Source organism: Trichogramma pretiosum, unplaced genomic scaffold, assembly GCF_000599845.2.
Source record: "Trichogramma pretiosum strain Unisexual culture from Peru unplaced genomic scaffold, Tpre_2.0 scaffold30, whole genome shotgun sequence".
Lineage (NCBI taxonomy): Eukaryota > Metazoa > Arthropoda > Insecta > Hymenoptera > Trichogrammatidae > Trichogramma > Trichogramma pretiosum.
Genome location: NW_019641675.1, coordinates 1674350 through 1688284, shown reverse-complemented (window position 1 = coordinate 1688284; position 13935 = coordinate 1674350). Strand labels below are relative to the sequence as shown.

The window sequence follows — 13935 nt, the reverse complement described above, 5'->3', positions numbered from 1 at the left end:
AAGTGTGTTTTTTATCAGTGGTGCACGGTTGACCTAGATTTTCCGATATATACGTTCGACATTCTCTTTCGTCCCCGACAGCCAGGCGTAAATTGTAATTCGAATCCTCGAGTCCGTTTCCGCCTCGATACAGTTCGATTAGCCTAATTGCGTAATACGTGCCACGGCACATACGATTAGCATGTATTTTGCCATGTACATATACATATGAGTTTTATCAATTCTGCGAACTTGCCCCGCACATTTCCAACGAGGGTATATACTTATATACTTGAATACGTACGCGTTTGTGTAGTTGCGGAATCGTTCGGAAACTGCGCGACAGTTGCGAGAGGCAGTCGATCGCGAAGCTCGAAACTTCGTTTCTCTCTCTCTCTCTCTCTACTTTGAAGCTAAATAATTAATCGAATATATAATTAAGCGGAGCAGCAGCGCCCGAAGGTATAGCGTCAAGATGCGCGAACGCGAAGTTCGATCATCGCGGTATACAACGTATGCGCGTGTGTACGAAACGAAGCTGAGTGTAAATATTTTATCACGCGCGCGCCGCGCCGCGCCTAAGGCAACTTAAATAGATGATGTTTATTTATCAGTTTCCGCCAACGCAAGTACCTACTACCTCCATATACAGTGGTAAACGTTAAGCATTTCCTTTGCAACATGTATTACGCTTATACACTCCAAATTTTCACTATATACTTTGCCGTTTTCGATGTTGAAATCATACGCCGCTTTATCAAGTATTCAAAGCTTCCTTCAATGAAATTATGAGAAAATTCATTACGAACGCCACGTTTGACGTATATTATACAGACGCGCTAGCACATGTACGCGCGGGAATAAGAATAATCTAAAGCAGAGGAGAAGAGCTGGAAGCAATGAGCTACGCGGTTGTCTATACTTTCAATGCCGCTCGCGCTATCCCTTCTTTCTTCGCACACGTGAAATTTTTATCGCTCTGATGCTCCAGAGTTTTCACATTTATCGAATATATATGGCGTATAAGCTAGGGTGTCCCTTTTTTTACAACTTGCTTAAAACTTCGTTCGAATGCTTATGAAAGTTTGTTTAGACCTAAAAAAAGAATGAAAAACGTGTAATCCAGAAAGCTATTATCATTTAAAAAAAAAGTTCTCGAAAAATTCCTCAAAAAAATCACACGTATTCTTTAACTAATTTTTAAGAGCTTTTATTGGTTGCATTTTTTTCTTTAAATCTTGCTTCAAGGAAAGGATTTTCTTCTATCATACTAATAGTGCGCAGATGCTACGGAGAAGAGTCAAATGATGATATATTTTAGTTCGTGCAAAATAAGGATGTCAGTAAAAGGTTTTTTTACAGTTATAACAAAATGAATTATAGTTTAAAAAGTTTTATTACTCTTAACAAAATTGAAGAATATTCATACGAGAGATTTTCGAAAGTTACAAATCGTACTCGCGTGAGCATAGAATTCTTCATCGGGTTGAAATGTTTGGCAAAGAATCTTTAGCTTCTAAGATTGTGTGCCTTAACGTGAGTTTTGAGGGAACATCTTTGTCCAAATGATTTGTGACAAATCTCGTATTCGAAGGATTTGCTCCGATCATGTACTGTATTTATGTGACGTTTGAGGTTACCCTTGTATCCAAATGACTTTTGACAAACGTCACATTCAAAGAGTTTGATGAGATCGTGTACCGTCATTTTATGCCTTTTGAGTATATGCTTGTATCCAAATAATTTGTGACAAATCTCACATTCGAAGGGTTTGCTGCTGATGTGATCATCAATGTGAGTGTCAAGGGTACATTTTTGCCCAAATGATTTATGACAAATGTCACACTCGAAAGGTTTGCTCCGATTATGTACTGCATTGATGTGAATTTTGAGACTATTTTTTAATCCAAATGATTTGTGACAAATCTCACATTCGAAAGGTTTACTTCGGTTGTGTATAACATTTACATGAATTTTGAGGTCACCTTTTCGTCCAAATAATTTTTGACAAATGTCACATTCAAAGGGTTTGATGAGATCATGTACCGTCATTTTATGCCTTTTGAGTATATGCTTGTATCCAAATAATTTGTGGCAATTGTCACACTCAAAAGGCTTCATACGATTATGTACTGAATTTATGTGACATTCGAGGTGATTTTTTCGTCCAAATGATTTGCAACAAATCTCACATTCGAAGGGTTTGTTCCGATTATGTACTGTATTGATGTGAATTTTGAGGTTACTTTTTAATCCAAATGATTTGTGACAAATCGCACATTCGAAGAGTTGGCTCTTATTATGTACTGCATTTATATGAACATTGAGGTTACTTTTTATTCCAAATGGTTCACATTTGAAAGGTTTGTTACGATTATGTACATTCATAATATACTGTTTAAGCTTACTCGGACATCTAAATGATTTGTAGCAAATTTCACACCCATATTTAATTTTCTTATGTTGTGCATTGATATTTATTTTGAGATTCAGATCTCCTTCGTATCGTTTCTGATTTGAATTACGAAATAATTTGTTACGAGTACCTTTATCAAATACTGTCACATTCTTGGATTCTCCACGTTTGAATTGGATATCGAGTGGAAATTTACAATTATTATCATAATCGAATGCTTTTTTTATCAAAATTATCGGATTTTTATCATCTGAGAAATAAGTCTGATTGCGTTTTTCTACTTTCACAATTGGTGGATAACTTTGATGTACAGTTTTGCAGATGTTTGCTGATAGACGCGTCGGTTCAAGCTTAACGTCTTTGCACTCAAAATCAATGGATATATTTTTATTAGAGTAATTACTTTCAATTTGTTCTTCAATTTTCACAATAGGTTGAAATTCTTGATGCTCTAATTTGCAAATGTTTATCGAATGAGACGTCAATTTTGATTTAACATCTTTGCATTCGATATCTATGAATATTTTCTCGTCCAACTCTTCGTGTAACGCCATAACCTTATTCGTGTGATTCGCCTAAAATTAAAATGGTATTATCGTTTATGATAGTGAAAAAAAAGAACCTAAGTCAAATAAATGAACTCACCGATGATTTATGAAATGTTAATGATTCAAATATTTTGGTTTCACAAGATTTTGACTTATCTAAAATGTAAACATCATCTGTATTCAGCCAAGCATTTGGTTCTTCCTTCACCTTGAATAATAGTCATGATTGATAAAATGATTCAAGAAATATCATGTCACGCACAAAAAATGTTACATACCTAACTGTGTCCTGTCTGTTTTCCATCGCTCGCTTGATTGTACGTATTCACTGTAAATTTTCAAAATGTGCACTGACTAGGAAACATTTGAGGTTATGTGCCTTGAGTATGCCCCTCGTTTTTACCAATTAGTAAACATCCGTAAACATATATTGCTGGCTGCAAGAACTCAGCTCCTTGATAGCGACCGAAGTCCGAACGCACTACTACTACTATTAGCGAGGTAACTCCGCGTTTGTGATAGCTCTTTAGCGATACTTTCTCTCTGTACAGTCGACTGGTCATACGCAGTTACGTATATTGTATATAGGTACTGCGATACATATAGAAGCATTCGCATGTCATTAAAACTAAGTATACCAAAATTGCAATGCAAGTTTCATCCATTCAGGCGCACAATTAGCTTACTACACAAACGTGCGATACCTACATAGATGATAGGTATGCGGAGAAAGCATTTCCATAAAGGAGAATTATATCTCTGAACCCACACTAATACAGTGCATAACAGTATATAGCACTTGTAATATTAGGAATCAAGTTCAATTAGACATTGGAGCTATAGATGTTGGTAAAATAACTGCGACCGTCGCGTCGATAAATTTACATAATATATAATTTTAATTTTGCTCTGAAAAAATGATGGCTTGATTGCATATTTGCAATAAACGTTTTGTGATTAATTGTTGGATTAGGGTAGATCGTGGACGATGCATATAGTGCAATTTTTCAATTCCTGATACGGTGATATCGACTACCTCCGGTATGGTTTGTGCTGAAATGTGCAGCGCAAGTAAATATGTAAAAATATGTTAGTAAGTACTAAAAAACACGTGACTTTGATGCGAGAAAATCCTGCATCACGCCTAATTCCGTAACGAGCTGCATCAGAATTGTGAATAAAAAATTTTTTAATCTTGATATATTTATTTAAAAAATGTATTTATGGCTAAATAATTAATGATAAAAACTAATGATGAAGTCTAAAAGTTACTGATATTAGACATTGGTTTGTTAAATATGAACAAATTTAAGGGAAAAAAGGCAAAGAAAAAAAGAATCTCAAAAATTAGTTGAAGAACACTAGTGAATTTTTTTCAAAATTTTGATGGAGTTCTTTTGGAAAATAATCATGGCCTTCTGGATTACAAGGGCGGTGAAATAATATAAAGAGTCATAACTGCGGTTTCTTTTTTTTTAAATCCATATTAAACTTTTAAAAGCATTGCAGTGATGTTCTGTGCAATTTGGAAAATAAGGGACATCCCATATCGTACACACTCAAACGAAATAAATAAGCTCCATCTGTTTGCCTCTTGGTCGCGTCTGGGATTTTTCCTTTATCCATACGTACGTGTGTCAAAAAAAACCCCACTAGCTAGCCGCAAGTCACGTGCATTATTATATTTATATAAATATAGATGAGTTACTTTTTCCACGATGCGCGTAAACTCATGTTTAATTAAGAAAAATGTCCGCTTGAAAGCTCCCCGATGCGCGTCTCGGAAAGAGAGAAAGAAAGACGTCTTCTGGAATTACTGTTTGAAAAAGAAAAAACCAAAGCTTTTCCTTCGTACTATGAGGAGCGCGGTATTGCCTCGTGAGCTTTTTTACGGTCGTTTTTGCGCGTGACAAGCTTTTGAAAACTTGGCGCGCAGAACGAACGACGGAAGAAAACGTAAAAGTTCAAACGTCGATGTGCTCATGATATATATACGTGGCATATTCACAGTTTTAAAAAAGTTATGGCCAACTATTTTTCCAAGGGTACGCATGCAAAAATGAAGTTTGAGGAGCTGAAAGTTGCGCGCGCCTAGTCGACGACGTATTCCGCACATATATCTTGGAAACTTTCATTTACCCGTAAAAGCTGCTTTACCTACGAATAAGTTAAGAAGATTAATCAAGCAACAATGAAAGGCCCATCTATCATTTTCCAATGACCATATATAATAATTGAATTTTCACGATGTCTCAATTGCCAATATGTTCGTATCTGACGTATGTATATGCACACACAGGTGGCGGCGGCGGATTACTGGACGAGGACACGACGACGTCGTCGTCGAACGCGAGCAATCGAGTGGCTTTCGGCATGGCCCTGACGCGGGGCGGCGTGGGCGGCCTCGGCTGCGGCAACAATCACAAGGGCCACGGAAACGGCGGCTACGGCGGCGGAGGTGGCGGATGTCTGTCGGGCGGCGGTGGCGGCGGTTACAGAGGTAAGTGCGCGCGTACAGGCTTGCATAATACATTTGTGTATACAGGTACGACACGACGTGCCCGGCATTCGAGAATACCCGTCCGCGCGCACATGAACCTACTTTATACGATGCTAATTAATTTACAGCATATATCATATACGATTTTCGCGCGACGGACGTAGTCGAGCGAAATCGCCCCTCTTGTTAATCCCAGAACTTTATTTACGCGCGGGATCGATCGAGAGAGTCACGCGATCCGTGTAAAAGCGTACGAAAGTTGCGACGAACGATTGATTCCGATGCGAGCACATACACACGAGATTGCTATATCATGAGAGAACGACGAGAGAAGGAGCAGGAGGAAGAGGAGGTATCGTTGATATCTATCGCTGAAAACCTCTCGTATACGATACATGTATATAAAAGCCGATGATTCGTCAAAACTTTTTCACGCTCTCGTGCGCACGTGGACGCGCGTGGAGCTTATTCGTCTCGAATGTATACAGCAGCAGCAGCATCAACAACGTATACACGTTATATCGTTTCCGACAAATTGCCTCTCTCACGAGTATCTCTCTGTATTATATAGACACACACACACACACACACACACACACACACACACACACACACACACACACACACACACACACACACACACACACACACACACACACACACACACACACACACACACACACACACACACACACACACACACACACACACACACACACACACACACACACACACACACACACACACACACACACACACACACACACACACACACACACACACACACACACACACACACACACACACACACACACACACACACACACACACACACACACACACACACACACACACACACACACACACACACACACACACACACACACACACACACACACACACACACACACACACACACACACACACACACACACACACACACACACACACACACACACACACACACACACACACACACACACACACACACACACACACACACACACACACACACACACACACACACACACACACACACACACACACACACACACACACACACACACACACACACACACACACACACACACACACACACACACACACACACACACACACACACACACACACACACACACACACACACACACACACACACACACACACACACACACACACACACACACACACACACACACACACACACACACACACACACACACACACACACACACACACACACACACACACACACACACACACACACACACACACACACACACACACACACACACACACACACACACACACACACACACACACACACACACACACACACACACACACACACACACACACACACACACACACACACACACACACACACACACACACACACACACACACACACACACACACACNGGGGGAAAAAAAAAAAAAAAAAAAAAAAAAAAAAAAAAAAAACACATAAACACCTACACACAGAGAAGCGGGACGCGCTCGAAAAGCTCCGCGTGCGGTGCTTGCAGCGTATAATGTATATACACAAAGTTTTATCGAGCTCGTTGTTTTTCCATCGACACGCGCGCGCGCGCGCGAGAGTCGATCCTCAGGTGCACATCCCGCACCCACTGTGTATGTACCGTATCGTGTTATATAAAACGCGATGCATTGCTCTCTGTACGCACATTTTGTATTTATATACTTTAATGTATTATAAGTCCTTTGGTTTATCGGGAAAATATTTGTCCGACTTTGCTCGTTGCATTTCACGTCAACTCTGACTTTTTGACATGTGTCGTGCGGTCATCGAATTATTCGCATAATATTATCCCGATAAACACGAGGAATTTTCAAATCAAACATCACAATATTCTACTCGTCGAATTCGAAAATAGACGAACGATTTAATCCCGCTACACCGATTACGCCAAAATGAATAGATCTTTAAACGATCCATTGAAATTGCTGCACGCAGGCGGCGACACGGGCGCGCTGAGCTCGGGCAACGGCGTGGGCGGCTACTCGTACGCCAGTCCCGAGCTGCTGCACGCCGTCTACGAGGAGCGATTCAATCCGGGCCCCGGCCGGGCCTACGTGATACCGGCGATAAGCGGCTGCGGCTGCGACTTTCGCTGCGTCGTCGTCGATCAGCATCTCAGCGAGACGCGCTGCCTCTGCCCGTTCGGCTGGCAGTTGGCGAGCGACGGCAAGGCCTGCGTCGGTGCGTACCAGATATTTATAAATGACAATATGACAATTTTGCCAGTGAAAAAAGTAACGAAAGAATTTTAATTAGTGATGAGCGAGGCGGACTCGGTGCACACGACCATCTTCATCATTCTGATAGTCGTCAGCATCGGCTCGGTCCTGGCTTGCAGCGGACTGTTTTTCCTACTCTGTAAGTAGCCTTATATATACGCCCCCAGCTATGTACAGAGCTCTGATAAATGCGTTCCGAGCTCTCTCTCCGAGTTTGACCTAACTTTTCCCATTACGGACGTGATGATATATATCGCATTACAGACCACCGCTATCAGAATCGGAAAGCGATGCAGCGCCGACGCCAGGGCATGTTCGGCACCGAGCTCACGGCCCTGCGCGTCGTCTCGGACAACATGATGACCGAGTTCAATCCCAACTACGAGTTCGCCGGCAACTTGTACAGCTTCAAGGATCTGCCGCAGATACCGCGCGACAACATCACGCTGGTCAAGTAAGTTCGTCATATAGAAACTCGAAGTGCATTATATTATACAGCCTATCGGATCGACGAACTATGAAATTGAATTAACGCCCGTCATTGACGATCGCTCAGACCATTAGGCCAAGGCGCCTTCGGTGAGGTGTTCCAGGGCATCTACAAGTACCGCCGGGGCGAGGAGCACCCGGTCGCCGTCAAGACCCTGCCCGTGGCGTCGAGCCCCTCGGCCGAGGCCGACTTCATGATGGAGGCCCTGATCATGAGCAAGTTCGACCACCCGAACGTCGTGCACTTCATCGGGGTCTCGTTCGACAAGCATCCGCGCTTCATCGTGCTCGAGCTCCTGGGCGGCGGCGATCTCAAGTTCTTCCTGCGCGAGGAGCGACCGCGCCAGGACCGGCCCACCAGCCTGACGATGCGCGACCTCATCAATTGCGCCTACGACGTGGCGAAGGGCTGCAAGTACATGGAGGACGCGCGCTTCATACATCGCGACATAGCGGCGCGCAACTGCCTCCTCACCTGCAAGGGGCCGGGCCGCTGCGTCAAGATCGCCGACTTCGGCATGGCGCGCGACATCTATCGCAGCGACTACTATCGCAAGGGCGGCAAAGCCATGCTGCCCATCAAGTGGATGCCGCCCGAGAGCTTCCTCGACGGCATATTCACCACCAAGACCGACGTCTGGGCGTTCGGCGTCACCTGCTGGGAGATCATGTCGTTCGGCTACATGCCCTACACGGGCTGCTCCAATCTCGAGGTCATGTCCATGGTGACCAACGGCAGTCGGCTGGAGAAGCCCGCCGGCTGTCCGGATCCCGTGTACGCCGTGATGGCCCAGTGCTGGCACTCGGCGCCCGACAAGCGGCCGAGCTTCACCACGATCGTCGAGAGGATCGATTACTGCCTGCAGGACCCGGACGTGGTCAACATGCCGACGCCGAATTTCGATCTGCTGCCGATCGGCGATAGGGAGATCACGGTGGTCAGGCCCGATCCCGAGACCGAGTGCATAAACGTCCATCCGGGGGTAGGTTGACGAATTTTTTTATGCGTGCATTCGTTTTTTTTTTTTTTTTTTTTTGATCTTATAAAAATCACGTAAAAAATATCGTGCCAACAGCTGGACGGTTGCGGCTACATGCAGCCACGCTTCCGACCCACGACGTATCGCATATCGACTCAACCCGAGATCGTGTACTCGTCGCTGAAGCACGGGGCGACGAACCCCGACCAGGAGAATTGCAATGACCCGTCGCCAGCTCAAGAGTCGGATTATCGCGACTCTCAACTCGATAATCAGGTAAGAGACCGGAGCCGAGATCTCGATCGTGATCCGGTTTCAAATATGCGGCTGGATTTCAGCGTGAAAATTCACGACAAAATACTAGCATTAAAATTAATATGAAAATGGAGTCAATTTTTTCGTTAACCATCTTCGTGAAATTAGTGTATTTTCACTTTACCTGCGCTTTGACTTATAGAATTATTTTCACTTTACCACTTGCAGATTTAAAGATAAAGATATTTGCCATCTAGTGGTGAAGGCTGGCATTAATAAGCGTTGAACGAAAAAAAAATCTATTGTAACATTTATTTTCCATCAAAATGTTTAATTAGTTTTGTTCAATTTTGCATTGAAAATAATGAATACATTTGCATTTTCATGCATTTTCTGTGCTCTTTATGTAAAAAAAAAATTGTAATTTTACATTAAATGTCCATAAAGATTTTATAGAAAAGTATCTTAAATAAAATTCATTATCATTCACTTTAATGTCTAATTTTACATTAAATCTGCATAAAATTTGAGAATTTCATTAACATTGATACATAAAACCATACTAGTACCCCTCAAAATCAGTGCCAAAATCTAGAAGTGAACAAATGTGAATCATCGTGAAAATTCACATGGAACCGGTGAAATCCACACCAAATCCAGTTGTTTATTAAATTAACTTAAATTTTTTAACCGAATTCGATCGTTAATTATGTTTCCTCTTCACTCGAAGGAGCCAAACGCCAACGCACCAGTGGCGCCCGGGGGCCTAGACATCGCCAAATCCGCTGCCAAGAATGGCAACGACAGCTGTACCGAGACAACAACGTCGCCGGGTGAGGAGGCCTCTTCGGGACCCGACACCGGGGTGCTGGCGACCCCGGTCGATCGCAATCCACCGGTGCAGCCGGACAACGGCAACGAGATCGCCACCCTGGACAATGTCAACGGCCTGATCAAGCGCAGCACCCTCAAGACCACGATGAGCCTCGATCCGAGTATACTCTGCAAAAGCAGCTCGGCGACGGCGACGGCAGCGACTCACGATCCCGACAACAAGTCCGACGGCCAGCCACAGAGAAAGAAACCGGCGGTCGACACGGAGGAGATCTCCTGCTGAGACCAGCAGTCCGGGGGCTGACAGCGATCATGACTCAGCTCCCGATTATTGTCCGACGATATGCGCTACGTGCCGCCCGCGGCTTACGGCTTCGCGAGCGACGACGACTGCGCCGGCGGCAGCAGCTTTCTGTACGGGCCGGGCAGTTACGAGCCGAGCGGGCCCCGCAGATCGGCCACCATGCCGTCGATACGCTACTCGACGATAGTGACGCAGACGAGCAAGACGAGAACGTCGCCGTGCTTGAGACGCTCCGAGCAGTCCTCCGAGGAGACGCTCATTTAGGGACGACGAAAAGTTGCGTCTCTTTATATTATCACATAACTTATATTGGTGTTACGCGCGAGATTAAATTACTATAGGAGAAAAAAATACGAGCTATGAGTGACTGTAATTGCGATTAAAGGAGTCACTATGATATAGGCGCGATAATGCGCGACGAGAGCTGCAACGAGAGAGCTTACACATACCTGACCCGTGCACGCGGGAGTGTATGCACGAAAGCTTAGGCGGGGGTTGACACGGCCAAGTGATAATTACGACATGAGTTAAGTGCTCGTGTAAACAAGGTGCGATGCGCGCCACAGTGCGGAACGGGTGTGCACTTACATATAATACACGTGATATGTCGCGCGGCATATTAATACCATCATTATGAACGACAAGTGTTGTACTATAAACAACGAAATTAACGTTTTTTACGTGTTTGCAGAATAATTCGTTAGAGTTAAGGATATATTCATGCAGATTATGCATCGTAGTGTGAACCAAAATTACGCGCGTTAAGTTTGATTTTATCGAATATGCGTTTCGTTTTTCCATTAAATTTGGCGAATTTTAAATGATTGAATTTGGCGTGTAGTGTGAGAAACCGATATATAACAAAATCGATATAATAAAAAGTTATACGTTCAAGTACAAATGCCATCTGCTGGTTGGAGGCTATATTGAGACATAAGCGAGAAGACTTTTAGGATATGTATTTTCATAAGTTGACTCTCCGTTTTTTAATTCATATAACATATATAAGTTTTACGTGTTTATGATACGCTCGAGTTGTGTTTGATTAGGAAAAACAGGGTTTTGTAATTCGTAGGATTACGTGTCAAATTCTCGTATGTAAAAATTCCTTTTCCATTTGCAAAGGGAATGTTATAGGTAAGAGCCTGAAATAGGAAACGGGTAAAAAAAGCACTTCTTTCGTTCGGTTTTTATGCGTGCATATTATAAAGCTAAATTTTTCGCAAAACGAAAATTCATACTGTACATAATAGTAAACCGATTTTATTTATGACTGATATTCTACAAACAATCGACAAAAAACAACTGACAGACTGTTCCTATATGCGCACTCGATTATAGAAATTTCCCATTTCTCATTGGATTAAAATCGAACACAACATTTTAACGTAGTCGTTTTTTATAATATATAATACGCGAATCAGAGAAAGTCTTTTAGCATTGTCCGATAATCAATATGAATAACTAAGGAAACATGAAAAAATAAATGAAAATCGACGAAACTTATTTATACATTATAATGGAAAGTTCTTTATAAGTGTATTGGCAACCAACCCTTGCAAAGAAATATACTCAAGTGCATCTTTATCTGTCAACATACAATGAATGTCTCCCGGTTTTATTTTAATCTGTGTGATAATCTTATAAGAAATTTTCCAGTCGGCTTAAAAAGTAGACATCCTCGCGAAAACGATTTCAAGCACGTATTCGAATAGCCGTCAGAAATGATCATTCGTACAGCATAATTAGTCAGTAACGTATTATTAATAAGTGGTTGATTAGTCGTGACAAGGAAGTGTTCTGCTAAAAGAGTGTAATATGTGTAACGAATATAGGAAATAAGAATTATTTTGTATATAACATAGAATGGAAAAAATTGAAGCACGAGGCGATGCTCAAAATAAATATGCAAGAAAAAAATAGTTTTTTAGATACGTATTGTGCAACAATACATATGATTTGCGATGAAAATATAAGTACTTTAATGTCTCGTGTACGATTGGTCCACGCGTCTTTTATAAAATATAATAAAAGTGATACTTTGAACCTTTCTATCCTCGAGTCAGATCGGAATTGCTTGTCACAAGCCGAAACGAATTGATGATCATTTTTCGCGTAAATTCACTCGTTTGCATCGTTTATATATTACAGTCAATGTCAAACAAAGTCTGTAAACATTGATTTTTTTAACAAAATAAAATGCAACCCATTTCCAGTATTTATATACAGCTTTTTAGGGTAGAATAATATTTACGAATAAATAAAAAGTGCAGCGCCGATGAATAAATAATTTTATATGTCTTACGAGGTGTACGTCGCAATGATTTTTCAACGAAGTGATTTTTGAAAATTAAGAATAGACGCACTTTTGTATTGAATTTCAAAAAAGTATGAATAATAAAAAAAACCCCACGAGATTATAATTTTTAAACGTTTTCAGAAGTTAAACCGAATAACGATCGTTTGAACAAAAAAAGATGCTTATCATAATGACTGTAAATTTATGTCTCGTGATCTATATTTATATTCGATTAAAATAATCCATCATTTACGAGCTAATCATTGAGCTCGTCCAATCCTCACCCAACAGCAGTATAATATAAAGAAACCATTCAATAGTAAATAACGAATAATTATTGAAAATACTCACAAGATAACTCTGTTGAAAAAAATCACTGGATGTTCAAGGTCCAAAATCCATCTCGAAAGATGAAAAATTGATCTAGAAATCCAGAGATTTTTCTAAATAGAGATGTAAACACGTTTCAGCAAGAAATTATAGTCGAAAGCATAATGTCCTGATAATGCGAGACAAGTAGAAAGTAAGAACGAAATTTGATATACGCATTTTAATTGGTTGTTAACGATAAAGAAAGCTATGTCGTATAAAAAAATACAGAGAATGTATATGTGTTACCGATGTTGTGAAAATTCGCTGTTACGTGTATTCAGGCCTAAGATACAAATACGTATGTAAGAACATAGATCATTATTGATTACAAAATATTCATAAGTGATAAAAATATATATTGAGAGTACTCTCATTTTTAATATTTTTTCAGATTTATTTTCACGGTAGATGAACACAATATAAATGAGCGTAAAATGCTATATGCTGGTTAAATTGATTGAAAGGTATATAAAAAATAATTGGGCTAGTGCAATAAAACATGATTAATGGGATTCATATTAAAAAATTGTAGTATTGATTCGAAAGACATTTAATTATATAATGAACCTTTAAAGCACAATTTTTATGTAGCTGATAACAATTGTGTGTACAGCATGTAACGTGAGTTTCGCTGTCTTTCAAATTACTTCTTTTTTGCAAATAAAGGGATGGTTATTTTTTTTTTTTTTAGTTTTTT

At 41.1% G+C, this 13935-nt stretch overlaps 1 protein-coding gene across 1 annotated transcript in view; it reads left to right on the top strand.

Annotated features, from left to right (window-relative positions):
- The window catches only part of LOC106653181 (leukocyte tyrosine kinase receptor), a 52832-nt gene extending 39940 nt beyond the window's left edge, over positions 1-12892 (top strand). The window contains exons 14-20 of the mRNA XM_023460700.1: positions 5243-5443; positions 7422-7667; positions 7743-7844; positions 7970-8159; positions 8262-9177; positions 9271-9450; positions 10160-12892. Coding sequence (XP_023316468.1) covers positions 5243-5443; positions 7422-7667; positions 7743-7844; positions 7970-8159; positions 8262-9177; positions 9271-9450; positions 10160-10546 — 2222 coding nt within the window. The 3' untranslated portion in view covers positions 10547-12892. The remainder of the gene's footprint in view (positions 1-5242; positions 5444-7421; positions 7668-7742; positions 7845-7969; positions 8160-8261; positions 9178-9270; positions 9451-10159) is intronic.
- Positions 12893-13935: the final 1043 nt, after the last annotated feature.